This window comes from Phacochoerus africanus, chromosome 12, assembly GCF_016906955.1.
Source record: "Phacochoerus africanus isolate WHEZ1 chromosome 12, ROS_Pafr_v1, whole genome shotgun sequence".
Taxonomy (NCBI): domain Eukaryota; kingdom Metazoa; phylum Chordata; class Mammalia; order Artiodactyla; family Suidae; genus Phacochoerus; species Phacochoerus africanus.
In genome coordinates, this window is record NC_062555.1 from 18,146,498 (window position 1) to 18,171,571 (window position 25,074).

General features: G+C 41.1%; 1 protein-coding gene across 4 annotated transcripts in view; it reads right to left on the reverse strand.

Moving 5' to 3' along the window:
* Positions 1–414: 414 nt before the first annotated feature.
* NVL (nuclear VCP like) overlaps positions 415–25,074 on the reverse strand; it is an 82,092-nt gene continuing 57,432 nt past the window's right edge. For 3 of the 4 annotated variants that reach the window (XM_047754988.1, XM_047754990.1, XM_047754989.1), the window contains exons 19-23: positions 19,237–19,343; positions 14,269–14,345; positions 10,763–10,851; positions 6,725–6,795; positions 415–734 (exon numbers count right to left, since the gene is read on the reverse strand). In XM_047754988.1, the coding sequence (XP_047610944.1) occupies positions 690–734; positions 6,725–6,795; positions 10,763–10,851; positions 14,269–14,345; positions 19,237–19,343 (389 nt within the window). In that variant the 3' untranslated portion in view covers positions 415–689. Of the gene's footprint in view, positions 735–6,724; positions 6,796–10,762; positions 10,852–14,268; positions 14,346–19,236; positions 19,344–25,074 lie in introns of those variants that run through there. The other variant, XR_007131205.1, reaches the window with a different exon arrangement.

Below are 25,074 nucleotides of genomic sequence, written 5' to 3' on the forward strand. Positions count from 1 at the left end.
ATATGCCACGGGAGCAGCCCTAGAAAAAGTAAAAAGACAAAAATAAAAAACAAACAAACAAAAAAACAGTACTTGGGGTAGGAGTTCCTGCTGTGGCTCAGAGGTAACGAACCTGACTAGTATCCATAAGGATGTGGGTTCAATCCCTGGCCTGGCTCAGTGGGTTAAGGATCCAGCATTGCTATGAGCTGTGGTGTAGGTCACAGACAAAGCTCAGATCTGGCATTGCTGTGGCTGTGGTATAGGCTGGCAGCTGCACCTCTGATTCAACCCCTAGCCTGGGAACCTCTATATGCCGAACCTGCAGCCCTTAAAAAAAAAAAGTATTTGTGCAGTAACGGGGCATCACATGGTTCAGGGAAGAAAAAGTCCTTTTCACTGTAAGTGCAACTTTTCTGTAGTAGCTGAGGTTGTTTCAAAATAAATATTTTATTTTAAAAAAAGGTACTGGTTATTTTATTTTGATGGTTTAAAATTTTTTCCTTTTCTTAAACAGGAGGTAGGGTGTTTCCAGACAAGGTTGGCCAGATGGGAAGAATGTTCAGCTCTGACTTGGCTTCATTAATTTGAGGGAAAACTCTTCCGTGAGACCACATCTGTGTCAAGGTGAAAGTGGGACAGCTCCGAGCACATGGGCTTCTCTGGCAGCTGGATGCACTGGACTCCCCCCAGGCCCGCTGCTGGAGAAGTCACCGGCTGAGGGACCACTGCAGAGCCTCATACATGGCTTGATCCTGAGAGGAGGGGAGAAGGCAGAATACAGAGCTGATTACGGTCTGAGACAGGCTGAGCTGTGTTCTTCCAAGTTTGTCTGCTGAGCCTCAGAGTGTGACTAAATTTGAGATAGGGTCTTCAAAGTGTGCCTCCCACGGTGAAGCCCCCACCCCTGGATCTCTGCCACTGCCCCCGCCCCGCCACTTGCTTCTTCTGTGAGTCTGCTTCTTTTTTGTTATATTCACCAGGCGGTTGTACTTTTTAGATTCGAGTTGCTTTTCTTTTATTACGATAAATTGAGAATTTCTCCGTATGTTTAACAAGCTCATTTCCTTTTATGTGAAGGGCTTGTTCATATTTGTCCATTTTCCTACTAGGATATTAGTCTTTTTCCTATCAATTTCTTTTTTTTTTCTTTTTTTTTATTACTCAAATGAATTTATCACATCTGTAGTTGTATAATGATCATCACAGTCCAATTTCACAGGATTTCCATCCCACAGCCCAAGCACATCCCCCCGCCCCCTTCTTATCAATTTCTAGTCATTCTTCATGTATGCAACAGATTAGCCCTTTGTGACATAAACTGCAAATATTTTCCCTATTTCATCATTTGTCCTTTGACAAAATGTTTTAAGGCAAAAATTTTAATTGCATTATTAAAAATTATTATTATCATTATTATTTTGGCCACGCCTCTAGAGTGTGGAAGTTCCCGAGCCAGGGATCAAACCTGCACCACTGCAGTTACAATGCTGGAGTCTTACCCTGATGTGCCATAGGAAATATCCAAAAATTTTTATTTTTACTTGTTTTCCTTGTACGGCTATACCTGCAGCAAATGGAAATTCCCAGGCCAGGATTCGAATCGGAGAGAGAGCTGCCAGCCTCGGTCACAGCCACAGCAACATGGAATCGAGCTGCATCTGTGACCTATACCACAGCTCAGGGCAGATCCCTGACCCACTGAGCAAGGCCGAGGAGATGGAACCTACATCCTCATGGATACTAGCTGGATTTGCTTCCTCTGCGCCACAATGGGAACTCCCAGAAATTTTTATGTATTAGATTCTTCAGGCTTTTCACTTACAGTGCCTGGGTTTTATGTTGAGAGTAAAAAAGGAACTCCCTACATGAGGTTATAGACAAATCTCCTTCTTTTCTTCTATTTTGATAGTTTTACATTTAAATGTTTGATTCATTTGTAATTTTACCCTGGTATACACAGCATGAAGTATGAGTTCAACTTTACTCTTTTGAAATGGCTTCTCAGTAGTCCCAATATTAATCATTGATTAGTCTTCCTTCTGTCACGGATGTGGGGAACATTATATATATTATGTAATTTTAATATAAAGTATGTATTATATTAGGTGCCATTCCTGAATTTTATATTCTGTTCCATTTGTCATTTCATGTGTGTACTGCAATGTTTTCCTTATTGAGGCTTTTGAAAAATACATTAGTACTTTTTAAAGCCCCACTCCCAGCTTGATCTTTTTGGGGGGTATTTTCTTGGTTATTCCAGTTTGCTTATTTTCAACATAAATTTTAGATTGTTCCTGTCTGATTTCCAAAACAAAACAAGTTCTCTTGTGGCACAATGGGATCTGGTGTTGTCACTGAAGCAGCTCAGGTTGCTGCTGTGGCGTGGATTCAATCTCTGGCCCAGAAATGTGCACATGCCATGGGTCTGGCCAAGAAAAAAACAAACAAGCAAGCAAAAGTTAGAATAAAAAAACAGGGAGTTCCCATTGTGGCACAGCAGAAACAAATCTGACTAGTATCCATGAGGATGCGGAGCACAAACGAATCCGACTAGGAACCATGAGGTTTCGGGTTCGATCCATGGCCTCTCTCACATTCCACAGATGTGGGAAAAAAAAAAAAAAAAAAGACCTCTTGACAGAAATCATTTAAAAAAAAGATAAATTGGACCTCATCTAAATTCTAAACTCTTATTCTTGGAGTTCCCATCGTGGTATAGTGGAAATGAATCCGACTAGGAACCATGGGGTTGCAGGTTCAATCCCTGGCCTCACTCAGTGGGTTGAGGATCTGGTGTTGCCGTGGGCCACGCTGTAGGTCGAAGATGTGTCTTGGATCTGGCATTGCTGTGGCTGTGGTGTAGGCTGGCAGCTACAACTCCAATTAGACCCCTAGCCTGGGAACCTCCATATATGCTGTGGGTGCGGCCCTAAAAAGACAATAACAAACAAACAAACAAAACAACACTCTTATTCTTCAAAAGATGCCTTTAGAAAATAAAAAGGTAAACAACAGGTTAGGAGAAAATATCCTCAATATAGCACATCTGATAAAAGTCTTCAGTCCAAGATAAACTAAGACTTTGCACAATAATAAGGAAACAATTTAATAATTTTTTTTGGCCATGTCCGGAGCATGTGGAAGTTCTCTGGGCCAGGTATTAAATCCAAGCCGCAGCTGCAAACTATGCCACAGCTGTGGCAATGCCAGATCCTTAACCAGCTTTGCCACAACAGGAAGTACTGACTCAATTTTTTTTTTTTTTGGTCTTTTTGCCTTTTTCTAGGGCCGCTCCCACGGCATATGGAGGTTCCCAGGCTAGGGGTCTAATCGGAGCTGTAGCCACTGGCCTACGCCAGAGCTACAACAACACAGGATCCGAGCCGAGTCTGCAACCTACACCCCAGCTCACGGCAACGCCGGATTCTTAACCCACTGAGCAAGGCCAGGGATCGAACCTGCAACCTCATGGTTCCTAGTAAGATTCATTAACCAATGAGCCACGACGGGAACTCCCTGACTCAATTTTTTAAGAGCAAAAGATGAGGACACAAAATAAGATATCCAAATGACCAAATAAACTAAGAAATATGCTTAACATTTTATTCATTAAGGAAATACAATTTTTAAAAAAATTAAGTCTGTTTCATTCTTTTTTTTTTTGGCCATGCCGGCATCATGCAGAAATTCCTGGGCTAGGAATCAAACCTGAGTCACGGCAGTGACCCAAGCCACAGCAGGTGCTTAACCCCACTGAGCTACAGAGGAATTGCTACAGAGGAACTCCAGGAAATGCAAATTTAAATCACACCAGGAGACTATTTCACATCAATAGGCTGGCTAAAATTAAAAGACTGCCAATACTCAAGTACTGGTGAGAGTGTGGGCCAACTGCAACTCTCCTAAAATGCAAAATGGTATTATAGCCACTTTGGAGAAAAGGCTGGCAGTTCCCTATAAAGTTAATGTACACACACCATAAGACCCAGCAATTCCTCTCCTGCTTATTTATTCAAGAGAAATAAAAACATATGTTCTCTCTCACACACATGTTCAGAGCATCATTACTCATAAAAGCCAAAAACTGGAAGTAATCGAAGTGTCCACAAACAAGTGAAAGGATAAGCAAATAGTGGTATATTCATACAGTGGAAAACTACGCAGCAAGAGAATGGATCGAACTACTGAAAAACCCAGCAACGTGGATGAATCACTAAAAATCACTGAGCAAAAGAAGCCAGATAAAGTAAGTATATACTGCATGACTCCATTTACATAAAGATCTAGAACAGGTAGAGTTCGAACATGACAGAAGTCAGATCAGTGATTACCTGGAGCCACGTTTGGAAAGGGACTGACCGCTACAAAGGTACATAAGGATCTTTCTGAAGTGATGAAAATGTTCTCTGTATTGATTGCCATGCTGGTTACATTTGCCAAAACCTATAGAACTGTCCCTGCACATTACTGTAGGCAAATTAGAGTGCAATTTTATTTATTTATTTTTTTGTCTTTTTTTTCCAGGGCCACATCCGAGGCATACAGAGGTCCCCAGGCTAGGGCTCTAATCATAGCTGCAGCTGCCAGCCTACATCAGAGCCACAGCAATTTTAAAAAGAAAGGCTGCAGAATGAGAGCTGCAAATGTAGAGCTCTCCCAGTATGTCCTAATGTCTGAAAACCTTGAAAACTCTGGCTGTAGGTAAAAAACAATTTCAATTTAAAAAGACTTTTTTTTTTTTTTGGGTCTTTTTTTTAGGGTCACACTCTCAGCATATGGAAGTTCCCAGGTTAGAGGTTGAATCGTAGCTATAGCCACTGGCCTACGCCACAGCCACAGCCACATTAGATCCGAGCCACATCAGATCCGAGCCACATCTGCGACTTACACCACAGCTCAGGCAGCTGGATCCTTAACCCACTGAGTGAGGCCAGGGATCAAACCTGCAACCTCATGGATGTTAATCAAATTTGTTTCCACTGAGCCACGACAGGAACTTCTAAAAAGATTGTTTAATGACTCAATCTTTGGAAGGACACTTAACTACTATGCTCTTGTTGATCAGAGTGAAAAGTGTGCAGACTATGGCCTTTGGAGTGGATAAGCAATGGGATCCTGCTGTGTAGCAATGGGAACTATGTCTGGTCACTTGTGATGGAGCATGATAATGTGAGAAAAAAGAATGTATGCATGTTTGTGTGACTGGGTCACCCTGCTGTGCAGTAGAAACTTAATAGAACACTGTAAATCAGCTATAATGGAAAAAATAAAAATCATTATAAAAAAAGAATGAAAAGTGCCAGCACGATTCACTGTAAAAACACTTCTGATTTTAATTAATAAGACTATATAAAAATGCACCTGAGAGGTCAAAGTACACTTTTGTTTCTCCAAATATCACCAAAGACCCAGTCCAAGCTCAGCAGACTTGACTTTAGCAGAAAAAGTAAACATGCGCCTAAAAGATACCATCATCAGCCCAAACCCCTACACTGATTATTTTAGTTGGAAGTGATAAGATGTCAACTAACCAGAGCATTTAGACCAAGGCTGGAGGCACTAAAACACTGCAACCCATCTCATGTAACGGTTTGAACTTGTACTTAAAGAGTTTTCAGTCAAGAAACATAATAAGAAACACTGAGCCTGGGGTAACAAATGGCTAACAACTTCAAGGAAGTTGTAGCACAGTCAATAAATAGGGTCTCATGACTAAGGCCCATTATATTCCTAGGAGTTCAGAAACAAATGATATTCAAGTGAACAAAACTTACCACAAGAATATTCAATTCAGACATTTCTTTTTTTTTTTTTGTCTTTTTTTAGGCCCACACCTCCATATGGAGGTTCCCAGGCTAGGGGTCCAATCGGAGCTGTAGCCACTGGCCTACACCACCAGCCATAGCAGCACCAGATCCAAGGCATGCCTGCGACCTACCCCACAGCTCACAGCAACGCCGGATCCTTAACCCACTAAGCAAGGCCAGGGATGAAACCCGTGGTTTCATCGGATTGGTTTCCGCTGCACCACAACAGGAACTCCCAGACATTTCTTAGAGCTCGCTATTTCCTGCCTCTTTGTGTCACAGTAACCTGACTTCACTGAACAGGAAACATTTTAACTTATTAAAACAGAATACCTCAATATTGTAAGAAATAAATACATAAAATCGAGCATTTTTTTGTAAAGGCAAGTCAGAGTGATTTTTTTTTTTTAACCCTTCTCTGACCTTATGGTGAAGGTATTTTTACTTTTCTGAAACTATTGGTAAATCCCTAGTGCTTAGATTGGGCAGTTTAGGTTGAATGAGATAAGAAACTATTTGTTTAAAAGGGTGAAATAAGTCAAATAGTACTTGAAATGAGACCAATAAAAATTCTGACATTGTGAAAACAGGCACAAGAGGTAATTTCCTCTTTGAGTGTAATCTCCAAAAACATTCAAAATGAAAATCTCTCTTCCCTGACGGGGAGCCAAAAAAAAGGGAAAATCTCTCAAGAACACTTTCACAAAACCAACAGTTTTGCTTGTCTTCATGAGTTCATGCCTCCTGGTCTCGATTCTAGTCTGTTTTAATCCATTGTTACTGCTTCATTTTTTTTTTTTTTTTTTGGCCGCAGCCATGGCAACACAGAAAGAAGTTCCTGGGCCAGGGATGACCCGAGCCACTGCAGTGACAGGGTCGGGTCCTTAACCTGCAGTGCCACAAGAGTACTTTGTTTTTTTGGGGGGGGTGCTTACCTCTTTTGATATAGATGATTTTACTTTCTTGAAAGCTTCTTCAAAGTGCTTCTGACTAATCTTGAGTTCACCTGTGGAGCAAATGCATAAATATACATAACTAGGTATTGCACATTAATTGCGATTTATAATATAATTTTTTTTTTTTTTTGGTCTTTTGTCCTTCTAGGGCCACTCCTGCAGCATATGGAGGTTCCCAGGCTAGGGGTCTAATTGGAGCTACAGCTGCCGGCCTACACCACAGCCACAGCAACTCAGTGAACTCAATCCGCTAAGTGAGATAACCCACTGAGGGAGGCCGCACCCTCACAGTTCCCAGTCAGATTCTTTTTCCGCTGCGCCACAATGGGAACTCCACTCATGTGTTTTTGTTTACTTACTTCCCTCCCAGTTTTACTGACATATTACTGTAGGCATATAATATACCTAAGTTTAATGAGTACAATCAATGCGAAGATACAATGTGTGTATATATTGCAAAATGGTTACCACAGTAAGGTTAATTAATACCTCTATCCTCTCATGAGGAAAGACACACAAAAATCTTTCTTGTGTGTGCGGGTGGTTGTAACTTTTTTTCCTCCTATTTTGGCCACCCCATGGCACACAGGGTTCTCAGGCCAGGGATCAGATCCCAGCCACAGTTGTGACCTAAGCCACAGGTGCGACAACGCTGGATCCTTAACCCACTGTGCTGGGCCAGGGATCAAACCTATGTCCCAGAGCTCTAAAGATGCTCCTTATCCTGATGTGCCATAGGGGGAACTCCCATGGTAACAACTCTTAAGATCCACTCTCCTAACAACTTTGAAGTACAACCGGCCCTTGAACAATGTGAGGGTTAGCAACGATGATCCTCAGCTCAGTAAAAATTCGTGTATAACTTCCCAGCTGGCCTTCTGCCTCTGCGGTTATGTTATCTACAGATTCGACCACCTGTGGATTGTATAGTGCTGTAGTACATACTCATTGAAAAGAAAAAAAAACAAAAAACAAAAACCACATGTAAGTGGATTCACACAGTTCAAAGCCATGCTGTTCAAGGGAAAACTGTATATAACACAGTACTGCTAATTCGTACCCTGTATCCTCAGCACTTACTCATCTTACAGCAGAAAGGTTGGACTCTGACCAATATTTTGCTACATTCCCCGCCCTCTGCTCATCAGGTTGTAATGCAGCACCATCCAAAGAAAACTAACATACATACGCAGATAACCCTTTGTTACCCTTGCACTGTTTACTGTCATGTAAAAGTACTGTTCATGAAGAACCAGAATTGTTCTTTTTTAAGATAATTCAAATAAATTTAACTGAGAATGGAAAGCAGAATTCCACGGTATTTAAGAATGCATACACATGTTAGACATTATGGAGTTATATAATAATACATAATATATACAGATTAGACCACAACACTGGACTAGAAGGGGGTTTTAATTCCTTATAAGAATATATGATTACCTAAGAAGAGAAATCTAATAACTAATGTTAAATAAGGCTTGGTTTACAATGTTAGTATGACAACTTACATGATGACAATTTATATTTAAAATAGTAAACTTTCTACACAGATGATAAGATAGTATATTTACCTAAAAATAAAATACAATGTGTAGCTAAACAGGTCCAATGGAAGTTGAATGGCTTTATTGATTTCAGGTTCAGTATGATATCAATGCAAAGTCCCTGAGGGACAGGCAGCTGGAAATGCCAGTTGGAACATAGCAGGGATGGCAGAATTTGTTACACATGTTTACAAAATAACATCCAATCAGGATTATTAGTAGCAGCCAATACACACACAGAGGCCTGCTAATTTTCAGTGAGAACCAAACCCTAAGATAGCTACCAGATTCAGCTCTCAGGTAGCATACCAGTACATCAAGATCTTTTATGACATTCTAATTTTGCTAATTATATCCCACTCACTTCCAAAATGAACTTAAAATCTCTTAAAACAGAAGTGGTTCAGATAACTGAATCTTAAAATTAACCAAAAACCTCAGAGACTTCACAATTAAGATATGTGTGTTGACAAATCTAAGTGCTGCTGTACATAAACTTGGCGCCAAGATTCTTGGTAGTCCAAGAAAAGGGAAAAGAGTAAAAGAAAATCTTTACAAATAAAGAAAGATATCTTTGTGGACACCTACTGAATAGAAGGAGATCAACATAGACTTGAACCTCAGATGTAAGTACAAATTTTGAGGACATGGCAGGCCTTTTTTTTTTTTTTTTTTTAAATTTGCTGTTGTTGCTGTCTTTTTAGGGTTCCCAGGCTAGGGGTCCACTTGGAGTTGCAGCTGCAGGCCTACGCCACAGCCACAGCAACGCCAGATCCAAGTCACATCTGTGACCTACGCCACAGCTCACGGCAACGCAGGATCCCTAACCTTCTGAGCAAGGCCAGGGATTGAACCTGCGTTCTCGTGGATACTAGACAGGTTAGTTATCAATGAGTCACAACGGGAACTCCAAGGCAGGCCTTTTTGAAGAAGATATTTGACAGCACTGTAAGGAAGATAGCCACACACTGCAACTGACCAAACAACTGTCCCAGGAACCAAGCAGAGGCCACTTTTTGGGGCAGGGTCTTTTTAGGGCCACCCCTGTGGCATATGGAGGCTCGAAGGCTAGAGGAAGAACTGGAGCTGCAGCTACCGGCCTACACCAAAGCCACAGCAATGCAGGATCCAAGCAGCATCTTTGAACTATACCACAGATCCTGGCAACGCTGGATCCTTAACCCACGGAGCCAGGGATTGAACCCACATTCTCATGGATATGAGTCGGGTTTGTTAATCACTAAGCCACCACGGGAACTCCCGGCAGAGGCTATTTCTGCACTTGGCATGGTCAGACTATGAGTCACAAATGAATCTTTTTTTTTTTGTCTTGTTGTTGTTGTTGTTGTTGTTGCTATTTCTTGGGCCGCTCCCGCGGCATATGGAGGTTCCCAGGCTAGGGGTCGAATCCGAGCTGTAGCCACCGGCCTACGCCAGAGCCACAGCAACGCGGGATCCGAGCCACGTCTGCAACCTACACCACAGCTCACGGCAACGCCGGATCGTTAACCCACTGAGCAAGGGCAGGGACCGAACCTGCAACCTCATGGTTCCTAGTCGGATTCGTTAACCACTGCGCCACGACGGGAACTCCACAAATGAATCATTTTCATCCATACACCCTCAAACAGTACAAAGACACTGTCAAAAGTGAAGAATAGTGCAAAGCTGGTGAGATGACCCCAAATCGTCACATAATAAACATCTATGAATTTTGTATCTTGAAAGGAAAGTGTAAGTATATGGAAAAGTATTTCAATTTTCACTTCTCATGTGTGTGTTTTCCAAGCTCTCCAATTTAGGCTACATTTTAACAAGAATGGAGGTATCACCTTAGCAAAAGAGTGAGAAGGTTTTCCCAGATTGATAAATAGACCAAATTCATGATGAAGACAGTGAGAGGACCCACTTATTTAAATCTAAACATGTGCATAGGAAAGGAAAGATAGAAGATACTTCATTAGCTTATTAATAACTTTGCTATTTATTTTTTTGGCTGAGCACATGGCATATGGAAGTTACTAGGGCAGGGATCAAACACATGCCATGGCATTGACCCAAGCTGCTACAATGACTACACCAAATCCTTAACCCACTATGCCACAAGGGAACCCCAATTTTGCTATTGTTACAGTTGTCAGCCACAGAGGTTACATAACATTCTAGAATTGTTGCTAAAGGTCTCATCAGAAAATGTTGGTTTTAGGGGTTCCTTCTGTGGCATAATGGGATCGGCAGCATCTCTGCAGTGCCAGCATGTAGGTTCGATCCCCAGCCCAGCACAATGGGTTAAAGGATCCGAGCTGTGGCTTGGATCTAATCCCTGGCATGGAATCTCCATACACCACGGGGTGGCCAAAAGGTGGGGGGGGGAGTCAGTTTTAATATCACAGATGCTAGCAAATGATTATTTTCCAGGTTAACAGTATGATAATTAGTTAGGACTGGGAGATTCTGAACATAACTGTACCTTTTTCATTTCCACTCTTATGTCTTGCCATTTCTTGCTTCAGTGCACAGATAGAAGCCTCCCGTACTAAAGCAGAGAGATCTGCTCCCCTGTAATTTAAAAAAAAAAAAAAGTGTTTTATTAATTTTTTCTTAAATACTACAAAAGCCCAGAAAGAAGTCTAAGCGTCATTTTCCTTTTCTTCTTCTTCTTCTCCTTTTTTTTTTTTTTGGCTGTATCCACCATCATGTGGAACTTCCCAGGCTGGGGATCAAACCCAGGGCACAGTTGCAGCCTGCACCACAGCTGCAGCAACACCAGGTCCTTAACTCACTTCGCCACAAGGGAAGTCACATATTAACCACTCAGGAAAGAAACTGACCAATAAAGGTGGGATAAATTGATTATGGTAGTAGGAAAGAGCTTTTAGCTTTCACTTAAAATATCTCTAACTTTTTGAAGACAGGACATTACAGAGGAAACTAAACAATGAATCAAATAAATTTCATGCTAATCATTATAGATACTAATAATATAAAAGGTCTAAAACAATTAGTGAGTAGAAAGCAACTTACATATTGTTTTTCATAAAATTTTCATTCTGAAGGCCAATGCTAAAGTGCTGACTGGCCCGTTAGGATATTACCTAATGTCTAAAATAAGCTTATTTAAAAGTCATTTAGGACCCCTAGTCCGAAAATGGAAAATACAAAGGCTAGAAAGTCACTGAGGCACATAATTCAAGCTCAAGCCAAATGGACAGATCGTGAGTTACTTAATACACAGCAAGAACTAACAAGCCTTCACGAAATGGTCTGTGAAATAACATGCTGAGTCTGCATGGGTCTTGAGTGCAACAAAAGGCACTGATGCTGACTGATATTTCAATACATTACATCTTTAACAGGATTCTTCGAGATTCTTTGAGAAAAGAGTTTGAACTTGGGGATAAACCTCGTTTCCAGATATTAAACTTATTTAATAAGTTGATGATCCATACCACTTTAATAAAAGTAAAGACTCACAGAGTTTAAATTATTAACTGAATCCAATGTTTCTGTTGGTTAAATATTAGGTTTACAACATTACTTAGCAATCATGTACATGCTGGGATAGTCACTCCTTAATGTTAAAGCAACACTGGGGCAGAGACATCATTAACTAATGTAACAAGTAGCTGGAAAGACTAATATTACAGTGTCTCTCAAACTGTGGTGACAGTGGCATTAAAACCCAAAACGAACACACTAACTTCTTTATTTTGTTTCGGTAATGAAAATTTTATTTACCTTTACTTAAATTCACTCACATTATTTGAAACACTCCTTACTCACTAATTTTTATTTGTGTGTAATAACAGCTTATATTGATTGAATATGTTCTAGGCATTAGGCTAAAAATTTACAATATTTGCATTTAGTTATCACAACAGTCCTATGAGGTCGGTTTTAGTATTATTCCCATCTTACAGCTGAGATAACGGAGTCAGAGGGGGTAAATGACTTACCTAAAGTCACACAGTGAGCTAGGATTTGAAACTAGGTCTGTTTGACTCAAAAACCAAGTTCTTAATCACGTTACTGTATATGTCCTGACTCTCCCCATTTCCTTTCCCCAAAGAACTTAGTGTGGCTTATTCTTGGCAATGGAAACCATATGCACGTTTGGTAAACATTTCTAACATGAACTCACAGAAATATAATCTAAGGTCATATGTGCACATTGGAATAACACAGGAAGTGTTACCTTGGAGCCCGCACCCTGAAGGTTTTAACCCCTTTACCCCTTTATTAACTGACCCCCAGATGTGGCTACAACCACAGCTCACAGCAATGCCGGACCCTTAACCCACTAAGCAAGGCCAGTGACTGAAGCCACGTCCTCATGGATCTTGGCTGAGCCACAACAGGATTTCCCAGCCCAGAGTAAGTTCTGCCATCAAAACTGCCTCTGTTACTCACTGCCAATCTTTTCAGATTTTAGCACTCAAAACATGTAAACTACTGGGAGTTCCCATTGCAGCTAAGTGGGTTAAGAACCCAATGCTGTCTCTCTGAGGATATGCGTTTGATCCCTAGCCTTGCTCAGCGTGTTGAGGATCCGGGGTTGCTGAGAGCTGTGGCAGATGTGGTTTGGATCCCGTGTTGCCGTGGCTGCGGCCTAGGCCTCAGCTGCAGCTCTGATTCAATAGCAGTAAGTTCATTTAGTTACATACTGACATGCATTTGATTCCCAACAAGGGGGAGAGAGACAATTTTCCTTAAAGGTAAGGTGGGGCCTACCTACATCTGCCCCTCACCACCGCTGCTTGGAACTGCACATCTCTGCTTCATCAAGACAGTCACCACTTTCTTTCCTTCTTTTTCAGTTTTTTGGCCATGCACATGGCATGCAGAGGTTCGCTAAGCCAAGGATAGACCCTGTATCACAGCAGTGACCCAAGCCGCTGCAGTGACAATGCTGGATCCTTACCCTGCTGCACCACCGGAGAACTCTGACAGTCACCACTTTCTTAAGTGAGCCCAGATTACTGACCACAGTGTGGCAAATTTCTCAGGAGCACTGGGGTTAGGGTTGCAGAACAAAGACTGACACTTATAGCCCTAGATGTTCATATACGAAAAAATGAGAGATAAAACTGAGTCCTGGACATACTCCCTAAAAATGACCTGCATGGTTTCAAGAGGAATTATCATGTGAGGAGACAGTTATGTGAAAGTCCTCAACCAAACCAGAAGTAACCAAGTGCCTGAATCAGTACCGGTGGCTCTGCTCTCTGGGTGTAAATTTACACTGTTGAATAACAGACTCCTGAAGACCTGGGAGAGTAGAACAGAGCCTTCCTCACTGACTTAGCTTCACAGAGCACAGTAACTGGGCCTGACCCAGAAGAATGTCATGAGCACCACGTATACCGTGGATGATCAACAGGGCTTTTAAAATAAGCCAGAGGGAGAGATGACCCCATTAGTTACACATGAGCTTCATTTTCTTCCCTGTGAACCCAAATCGAGAAAGCTAATAAACAAGTTTACGTAAAAGCATATGAAGAAAACAATGATAATGACAACCACCACAATCCCACAAAAGCTGAAGGCAGAAATATCTGACTTCCTGCTTTTACTATATAGTGTGTGGATATTTATTAAGAGATGTGAAGTGAAAAATGCACTCTGAGGCTTGAAAAACTTGAAGACTATTTTCTTTTAAATGCTGAAGCACCTGGATAATGTGGCAGCTGCTAATGAAAGGTCTGCTTTAACATTCTGGAAGGATGGAGAGACAGTGTGTGAAGGGCAGTGATGGTGTCAGGGTAGCTGAGTACCAAGTGTCATCATAAGAAAGGGTTCCCCCTGCTCCCGGGAACTCCTCAGAGCCTCAAAATGGGGAGTCCCTTCCCTAAGAAGGAAGAGCTAGAAGCTAGGTGCTTTATAGGATTCCTAACTGAATCCTTCCAACATCATTCTCATTTTACATGTGAGGACACAGAGTCTCAGAGCGTTAACCGACCTGAGACAGATACTTACGTATAGCAATCGCAGCGAAGGTCACCAGCGAGTGCTTCCAAATTTACATCTGCATCCAGTGGGGGTTTGGTGCCATTCTAAGTAAGAGAGAAATCCGTTCTCATTGAAGCTTTAAAGACCAATATTTTCCCACATAATAGCTTTTAAATAAATAGTAATGGCTTCTTGGTTACATGAATATAAATGACGCCCAGACTAGTGGTATAAGATTTTTACAAATTTCAATTTTAGGAAATGAGGTTAAGAAGCAGATTCCAAACTTGGGAAAGCCAAAGGCAAACAATTTATCCTGGTAAAGTCTGAAGAATTTGTAAGTGTAATGGCAAAAAACAAAACGCCGAGAACAAAAACTGCCACCTCAATCTCTCCAAAGGTGAAGAATCACATTTTCTTTGCCCGATTAAATATGGTAAATACTTAAGCAGTGATCAGTTTTGATATGCATATGTACTTGATTTTGATGTGAGGTTGTCTAGGAAGGGAGAAATGATACTGAACGTTGCCAGGAGAGAACAATAGCAAACTGCTCCACAATAAAAGCCAACAGCCAGAGTTCCCATTGTGGCGCAGCGGAAACTAATCTGACCAGCATCCATGAGGATGTGGGTTTGATCCTCCCTGGCCTCGCTGTGAGCTGTGGTGTATAGGTTGTAGACTCAGCTCGGAGCCTGTGTTGCTGTGGCTGTGGCGCAGGTTGGCAGCTGCAGCTCCGATTTAACCCCTAGTCCAGGAACTTCCATTGGCCTCAAGTGAGGCCCTATAAAGCAGCAAAAAAAAAAAAAAAAAAAAAGCCAACAGCCCTCGGTGCTCACCTTGCTCTTTCCCAAGCCCTTTATCTAAAACTCAAGCCCTTCTTTGGCCCCAACTACCCTTTGGCTCATACCAAGAGATGCTAGAAAGGACAAAGACCAGACATCTTAGAATTCCAACATCTAACAGCGAACTGCCTGTATACAGTACATACTTATTAACATCTGTAGTGACTTAAACTGCCGAGGCAAACAAAAGTTTTTAGTGACAAAGTATGTGATACTGTTAGTTGGTAGGTTCATGAGTATTTGCTGTATCTTTCTGATCAGTGCTTTACGTATTATCTTTCCTTGGTAGAAAATACTACATGGAAATAAATAGTTTAAGAGGAAATACAGAGATAAAGGTAAACAAACACTAAACTGCCAGTGTAAACATTAGCTCAGCAGATGCTCGGAGCGAAGACTGGGTCAGCCGACCGGGCACCTTGCACAATCACAGGCCCCCCAGCCCGGCGCACGTAGTGTCCGCTCATATCCTCTCTGTTGGGAATGTTTACGAATTTCTTAAGTGGTACACGTGCTAGCTGCTATCATTTGATAAACTGCAAATGTTCATGTAACACAGCTTCAAGAAAGAGTTATGTTTCCCATCCAATCCACTTTAACCTGTGAAATAAACATGGGAAAATAAACTCTGTGTTCAAGAAACAATTTTGCGGTTTTTTTTTTTTAATTGAAGTACAGCTGATTTACAATATTGTGTTAATTTCTGCTAGACAGCAAAGTGATTCTGTTATACACATATATACATTCTGTTTTTTAATATTCTTTTCCAATCTTTGTGCTTTTTTCTTTTCTTCCCCTCCAGATGTGTGGAAAGCTAGATGGTCAGACTGCACGATCCCTAAAGTTACTTTTCATGTAAACATTTTCAGATGTGAGCTGTGCTGTAGGTCACAGACTTGGCTCCGATCCCACATTGTCATGGCTGTGGTGTGTCGGCCGGCAGCTGCAGCTCCAATTCAACCCCTAGCCTGGGAACTTCCACATGTCGTAGGTTCGGCTCTAAAAAGACAAACAGGAGTTCCCGTTGTGGTGCAGTGGTTAAGGAATCCGACTAGGAACCATGAGGTTGCGGGTTCAGTCCCTGCCCTTGCTCAGTGGGTTAACTATCCAGCATTGCCGTGAGCTCTGGTGTAGGTTGCAGACACGGCTCGGATCCCGCGTTGCTGTGGCTCTGGCGTAGGCTGGCAGCTACAGCTCCGATTAGACCCCTAGCCTGGGAACCTCCATATGCCGCAGGAGCGGCCCAAGAAATGGCAAAAAGACAATAAATAAATAAATAAATAAATAAATAAATAAAATTTCATTTATAAAAAAAATAAAAAGACAAACAAACAAAAAACCCGGTATCATCTCCAGACAGAGATACTGGAGAGTGTAATTTGGTGCTATATTAGGGACTGGGAGGAGAAGTTTTGTTTAAATAGGGATTTATCATGATGGCGAACAGAAATGTTTGGACTTTCCAAGCTATTTCTGAAATGGGGAGGCCTGAGAACACTGCCTTGTTGAGTCCCTCAACCCACCATTAGGAGGGGGTAAAGGTACTTCCTGTTTTAATCAAAAGCTCGATCATTAGAAATAGATTAATGGAGGATTGCCTACGGATAATTCTTTTATACTTCTCAATATCTAAATTCTACTCTTGGGTTCTGCTGAGCTTTCATAAAGGCCCACACATTCTCAGAGGTGCATTTCCTTGGCTTTTCATTAAGTTGTTTCTAATGAACTGAATTTTAGCAATATCCTCTGCTTATATTAGGAGAACTACCAACTTCAGTCCTGAAAGGCTTATTTTTGTTTTTACGATAGGGATATTGTTAAAAATGACTGTTACACCTGAGCGTTCTATTTATGAGAAGCCAGAAGAGAAAATTTTCTTACAACGGCACAGTGGGAGCAATGGCTAGCTTGATTTTTAGGTCACCCTTTTAGTTCACTCTCTTGTGAAAGCTCAATATACAAAGGAATAAGATAAACAATTACCTAAAAGTAATATCTTAGAAAAATAATTCTTAGCAATACAAATTCTCAGAAATTTTCTAATTCCTAGGAAATGATTTTTTAGAAAAATAAACCTCCAAATACTTTCACCAGAAAAAAAGTAACGAGTTACCTTTTTGTGAGAGTATAATTGTGGGCTACAATAAGATACAAATGTCTACATAGGATAAGAGTTTCAATACCAACATTATTTTCCAATTAGTAGAAATAAGGGCTGAGAATATTTGGAACATTAAATCTAATTATTCTCTCTCTCTTTTTTTAATTGTCTTTTTAGGGCCGTACCTGCAGCATATCAAGGTTCCCAGGCTAGGGGTCGAATCAGAGCTACATCTGCCTGCCTACACCACAGCCACTGCAATGAGGGATCCAAGCCACAACTGCAACCTACATCACAGCTCACGGCTACGCTGAATCCTTAACCCTTTGGGTGAGGCCAGGAATCAAACCTGTGTCCTCAAGGATACTACTCAGATTCATTTCTACTGAGCCATGATGGAAACTTAACTGATATGTGGCCATGTTTCTGAGCTGTAGTACGAAGTAAAATGAAAGGTGAATTCCATATACTGTCATATGAACAATCAGAATTTTATTCAATAGCATATTAGAAAGCTTATAAAACCAACTGTACAATTTTTTTTTTTTTTAGGGTGAACCTGCAGCATATGGAAGTTCCCAGGCCAGGGGTCAAATCGGAGCCACAGCTGCCAGCCTACACCAGAGCTACAGTAACACAAGATCAGGGCCATGTCTGTAACCTACACTGAGCCAAAAAGGAACTCTCCTACATAAATATTTTAGAGAATCATTTATTGAAATGATTCTTAATCATGAAAAGAACTCAACAAATACAGTTGAATAAACAACTATTAATAAATGGAATAAACCTGATAATGAAATATCAGGTTTCATCATCAAATGACAAATCGAAATAAACTAGAAAACATACAAAAGCTGTGGCAAAGTGCTGGGTGTGAGGGGCCTATCGATTTAAATATGAAACTAAAGAACATGACTCGAACAGAATGTAAATGTGTTGACAGCGAACAAAGAAAAAATACACAGGGAACAAAAGCTGATAAGTGGAAGAAGGGCAACAGAAGAATGTTAATTATCTAATTTGCAGAGCAGAAATTAAACTGAGGCCATCTGTAATGAAATGTGTACTAGGAAGTTTAGCTTTGTTTACTTTTAAATTTCAAATAAATTGAATTAAGTGTTAAGTTTACTCCCCTTCCTCCCTCTCATTCATTCAATTATCCACCCATCCAACAATTCATGCTGAATAAAAATGTTTGGAATGACGTCTTCACGAAATGTATGCAGATTATTTTGTAGTAGAAGAATTAAGGGTGATCTGCCTTCTTTTTTGTATTTTGTATGCATTGCTTATTATTTTTAAAAAACAGCAACGTCAATACTGTACAGGCATCTTAAAAGTTGTCATGGAATTTCCACTAGGGTGCAAAGGGACTGGCAGGGTCTCAGCAGCACCAGGACACAGGTTTGATCCCTGGCCCAGCACCAGAGGGTGGTTAAAAGATCTGGTGTTGCCACAGCCACAGCATAGGTCACAACTGTGGCTCAGATCTGATCCCTGGTTAGGAAATTCCGTATGTCTCAGGGCCACCAAAAAAGAAAAAAGTTGTCATATACTAAGATGGAGAACAGAATTCAACACTGTAGTCTTAAAACTCAATTTTCCACTAGATATTTATAACGAGCCTCTACCTATTTACTTTTCATCTTAAAAATTTCTTCTCCATTTCAAATATGTTGAGGATAATTCCTTTAAAGTGATAATCGAAGATCTAAAAGAACAGAAAATGTAATTGATATCTCAAATATATCTGTTAAGAATTTAAATATCACTTTTATTTTCACACCACAGAAAGGTCCCAAGCCACAGCAGTGACAATATCAGATCCTTAACCTATTGCACCACAGCGGGAACTCCTACTTATCTGTATTTATTTATTTGGCTGCACCTGTGGCATATGGAAGTTCTGGCGCCAGGGATCAAATCCGAGCTATAGCTGCAACCTACACCGGATCTTTAACCCCCTGTACCATAGTGGGAACTCCTACTTATCTGTATTTAAAATGCAAGAAATATACACAAAAATATACCATTTCCTTTACTCACTTTTGTGATAGTTTTTAAGATGGCAAGACGATCCGCTGGGGGTGGCAAACCCACAAAGAGTGTTTTGTCCAGGCGGCCTGGGCGCAGGATTGCAGGGTCAATGATATCTAGAGAACGGAGAAAAAAATCATAATAAGTAAAATAAAATCTTTCCTGCTTTCCTCCAGGACTTTTGATCTCGGATGATGACCCCCGCCTACTCCTCAGGTAGAGGGATTCTCCCTTCCCTCTAACTGGAGACACACTCTATCAGTTATGCCCCCCATCACCTCGACTCTCTGTCAAGGTGGATGTAATGTCCCCCCAGCTGGTCCTGTTTGTAAACTTTGCTCTCTGAGATGCCTTACAATGCTGCAAGAGTCGTTTCCTAAAATGCGTATTCAACTCTCTCAACTCCTGTTCCCCACTGCAGAATGAAGCCTAACACTTTCACCATCACACTACAGTGCAGGCTGACAAACCTACAAGTCACCTGACTCTATAGGGAAAAGGTTCTCAAACATTCTGGTCTCAAGAACTTTCGTACTTAAAAGATTCTAAGGGAGTTCCTGATGAGGCTCAGCAGAAATGAATCTGACTAGCATCCATGAGGACACAGGTTCAATACCTGGCCTCACTCAGTGGATGAAGGACGCAGCATTGCGTGACCTGTGATGTAGGTCGCAGACAGGGCTCAGTTCCCTCGCTGCTGGGGCTGTGGCACAGGCTGGCAGCTGCAGCTCCGATTCGACTCCTAGCCTGGGAACCTCCATATGCCATGGGTGCAGCCCTAAAAAGACCAAAGGAAAAAAAAACTTTTTCTGTGAAATCCTTTTTAACCTTTCTCTCTTGTCCTTCCCTGAAGTCCTTTATTTGTAGGCAGCCACTGATCTCTTCAGTCACTATGGATTAATTTGCATTTTCTACGATTTTGTCTAAGTGGGATCATACAGTATGCACCATCTGCTTTCTTTTACTCAACACAATTATTTTGAGACTCATCTAGGTTGTTATGTGCATTAGTACTTATTTCTTTCTTATTGCTGAGTACCATTCCATTATATGGCTATACCGCATTTGTTTTTCAATTCTTCTGTGGACAAACATTTGGCATGTTCGCTGTTTTGGACTACGACAAGCAGAGCTGCTATGAATATTCATGTAAAGACTTTGTATACGCTTCCATTTCTCTTCAGTAAATACCTAAATGTGGGGTGCAAAGTAGTATGGCTATCCACTGCAGGTGAATGCTTAACTTTTAAAAATCAACAAACTGTTTTCCAAATCAGTCGTACCATTTTACATTCCCATCAGTCCTGTATAAGAGCTCAAGATCCTCCATCTCCTTGCCAACACTTAGCAGTCTTTTTAATCTTAGTCATTCCAAGATTTGCAGTGATATCTCACTGCAGCTTTAATCTGCATTCTTGTTGTTGTGTTTTTTGTTTTTGTTTTTTTTGTGTGTGTGTTTTCTAGGGCCGCACCCAAAGCATACGGAAGTTCCCAGGCTAGGGGTTGAATTGGAGTTGTAGCCACCAGCCTATGCCAGAGCCACAGCAACACCAGATCCGTGACCTGCAGCATAGTCCACAGCAACGCCGGATCCTTAACCCACTGAGCGAGACCAGGGCCTGAACCCTAAACCTCATGGTTCCTAGTTGGATTCATTAACCACTGAGCCACGATGGGAACTCCTAATTTGCATTCTTGATGACTAATGATGTTCACATTTTCATGTGCTTATTTGCTACCTGCATACTTTCTATGATGAGACGTCTGTACAAATTTTTTGCCCATTTTTAATGTCTTTTTTGTTGTTGCTGAGTTTTTTGTTTGATCTTTTATGGTTGCACCTGTGGCATACAGAAGTTTCTGGGATAGGGGGCTGAATTGGAGCTGCAACTGCAGGCCTACACCACAGCCATGGCAACACTGGATCCTAGCCACATCTGGGACCTACGCTGCAGCTTGCAGCAGCTGAATCCTTAACACACTGAGTGAGGCCAGAGATCAAACCCGAATCCTCACAGACACCATGTCAGGTTCTTAACCATTGGAGCCACAGTGGGAACTTCTATTGTTGAGTTTTGAGTTGGGAGTTGTTACTGAATTCATGATTTATTCTGGATATAAACCTCTTTGTTAAATAAAATAGTTTGCAGATATTTTCTCTCAGTCTGTGGTTTGTCTTTGTATTCTCTTAGTAGCATATTTTGAAGAGCAATTCAATTTATACCTTTGCTCTAAAGGATTGTGTTTTTGGTGTCATATTTTAAGAAATCTTTGTTTAGCCCAAAGTAGAAAAAATTTTCTCCCATATTCCAGGAGTTTTATAGCTTTGGGTTTTCATTGTCAATACCACGCTGTGGAAATTTTTTTTTTAATCTTAAATACACAAACATAGATCTTAAAGCCAGACGTGCATGCCTCAAGATAAAGCCTGATGTAATGATCCCGACTGTAATTAGAAACCATTTTTATGAGTTCCCGTCGTGGCGCAGTGGTTAACGAATCCGACTAGGAACCATGAGGTTGTGGGTTCGGTCCCTGCCCTTGCTCAGTGGGTTAACGATCCGGCGTTGCCGTGAGCTGTGGTGTAGGTTGCAGATGCGGCTCGGATCCCGTGTTGCTGTGGCTCTGGCGTAGGCCGGTGGCTGCAGCTCCGATTCGACCCCTAGCCTGGGAACCTCCATATGCTGCGGGAGCGGCCCAAGAAATAGCTAAAAAAAAAAAGACCAAAAAAAAAAAAAAAGAAAGCATTTTTAGTTTAGGATTTTTATGATCACTTGAATTCTCTAACAAACATCTAATTTAGTATGAGAGGGTCTATCATTTTAAGAAAGTAGTTATTTTCACTACAGTTAAAAGCATCCTGAGCACTTTCTCTACATTAAAGTGTGTGTCTGTGTACGCGTGTGTACACTGACTTAAACTATGCTCCACCAAAAGCTCTTAGAAAATCCTAAGTATTACACCACTTCTCAAAGATAAGCTGGCTCATACCCAGCTTCTCTATTTGACTAAAAGGCATTTTAAACATGACATACTTAAGACTGAGATCGTAATCTTTTCCATCCCCTCCCAAACAGGGCCCCGCCATTGTCCTTCCTATCTTGGTTAATGCCAACTCATCCTGCCAGTTTTTCAGGCCTAAAATTTGGAGTCATGTTGAGCCTATTCTCTCACATGCATATTCAAGCCACCAGCAAATCCTGTCAACTTTATATTCAGAGTATATTCACAATATATTCAGATTTCTTTCCACATCCCCAGGTTTTATTTGGTTGAGACAACCAGCATCTTGCTCTTGGATTTTATTTTTTACAACTTCCTAATTGGTTCCCTACCTAACTGTGTCAGAGACAGAATTTTAGGTGGAAGACTCGAGATAATAATTCCTTTTTTTTTTTTTTTTGCTTCTGCAGGTAGTGGCTTAATGTGGAATCTCACTTCCCAGGCCAGGGGTTGAACCCAAACTGAAGCAGTGAAAATCTTAACCACTAGACCACCAAGGAGAACTCCCTCAAGATAATAATTCATACTTTTTTTTTGGTCTTTTTGCCATTTCTAGGGCCGCTCTCGCGGCATATGGAGGTCCCCAGGCTAGGGGTCGAATCGGAGCTGTAGCCACCGGCCCACGCCAGAGCCAAAGCAATGCAGGATCTGAGCCGCGTCTGCGACCTACACCACAGCTCACAGCAACGCCGGGTCCTTAACCCACTGAGCAAGGCCAGGGATCGAACCCGCAACCTCATGGTTCCTTGTCGGATTTGTTAACCACTGCGCCACAACGGGAACTCCAATAACTCATACTTTTGTAATGAAAAAGTCACCAATAATCCCAAAGATTTAAGGACAAAATCCATTCACTCACAAATGAGACAGATGCCTGAAGAGGCACTCTTGCCACATCTGCTGATCAATAAGGACCTATTATATTATCAAGAACAAAAAACAGCTAAAATTTAAGAGCTAATGGTAGTAAGCTTCAACTTTAGGAAAAACTGTTTTGTTGCAAATGGAACCTCAATTTTCAACAAAAGTGCCTAGATAATTCAATGGAAGAAAAGACTAGTCTTTGCAACAAAATATACTGAGAGTCAGAGATATCCACATGTAAAAGGATGAATGGACATCTTTCTCACAATATACAAAAAACTCAACATCAATCAGAGATGATAAGCACTAAATGTATGAAACTCTTAGAAGAAAACACAGGTGTTAGTTAATATTTGGGATCTTGGGTTAGGCAATGATTTCTCAGATATGATATCAAAAGCAAATGTGATTAAAAAAAAGAAATCAATAGACTGAACTTTATTAAAATTTGAAACTTTTGTTCTCCAAATAACATCATCTAGAAAGTGAAAAGATGATTCCCAGACTGAAAGAAAATACATACTCTAATCAGACATTTGATTACGGATTAGAATAAAGAATTCTTACTACTCAATGATAAAAAGGCATTAACCCAACCAAAAACTGGGGGAAGGATTCAAACAGCCGTTTCGCTAAAGAAAATATACAAATATACAAATAAAGAAAATATACAAATGGCCAATAAGAAAAGATGTTTAACATCATTAACTACCAGGGAAATGCAAACCAAACTATAATGAAATTCTACCTCACATCTACTAGATGGCTACAATAAAAAAAGACAAACAGAAGTTCCCACTGTGGAATCTGACTGCAGCAGCTCGGGTGAGTGCGACGGCTCAGATTCAGTCCCTGGCCTGAGGAACTCCATGTGCTGCGGGTGTGACCATAAGAAAAAAACAAAAAGACAAACAACAATAGGCGTTGGTGGATGAGGATGTGAAGAACTTGGAACCCTCATATACTGTTTTGTCACAATTACTAGCGGGAATATTCAGCAGTTTCTCAAAATGTTAACTGTATAGTTACTAGATGACCCAGCATTTTTATTCTTATGTATCTGCCCTAGATAAATTATATGCCCACACAAAAACTTGTAATGAATGTTCACAGCAGCATTATCATAACAGCCAAAAAGTGGAAACAACCTAAATGTCCACCAACCGGTGAATAAATAAAATGTGACATGTCCACATAATGGAGTACTACCTGGCAATAAAAAGGAATTAAGTATTGATACATTCTGCAACATGGATGAACCTTGAAAACATGTTAGGTAAAAGGAGCTAGACTGGAATTCTCTGGTGGCTCTGTGGGTTAAGGACCCAGCGTTGTCACAGCTGTGGCTCTGGTTGCTGCTATGGTGTGGGTTCTTTCGCATGCCGCAGGCACAGCCCACCCCCCGCTCCAAAAAAAACAGAAGCTAGATATGATAGCCCACATACTCTATGATTCCATTCACATAAAATATCCAGAATAAGGAAATCTGCAGAGACAGAAAGTAGACTAGAGGCTGCCTAGGGCTGGGGGTGGGGCAAGAATGGAGAGGGACTGCTACCAGACACAGATTTCTTTTTAGGGTGATGGAAATGTTCTAAAATTAGGTTGCTGGGATGGCTGCACACTTTTGCAAATATACTCAAAATCATGGACCTGTACACTTAAAATGGGTAAAATTCAGAGTATATTACATATCTAAATAAAACCTTTTTTTTTTTTTTTAAATTGGGGAGTTCCCATTGTGGCTCAGCGGTAAAGAATCCCACTAGTATGCATGAGGACGTGGGTTCGATCCCTGGCCTCACTGAGTAGGTTAAGGATCTGGCATTGCTGTGAGCTGCGGTGTAGATTACAGACGCAGCTCGGATCATGTGCTACTGTGGCTGTGGTGTAGGCTGGCAGCTACAGCTCCAATTCAACGCCTAGCCTGAGAACTTCCATATACTCTGGGCGTGGCCCTAAAAAATAAAATAAAATAAA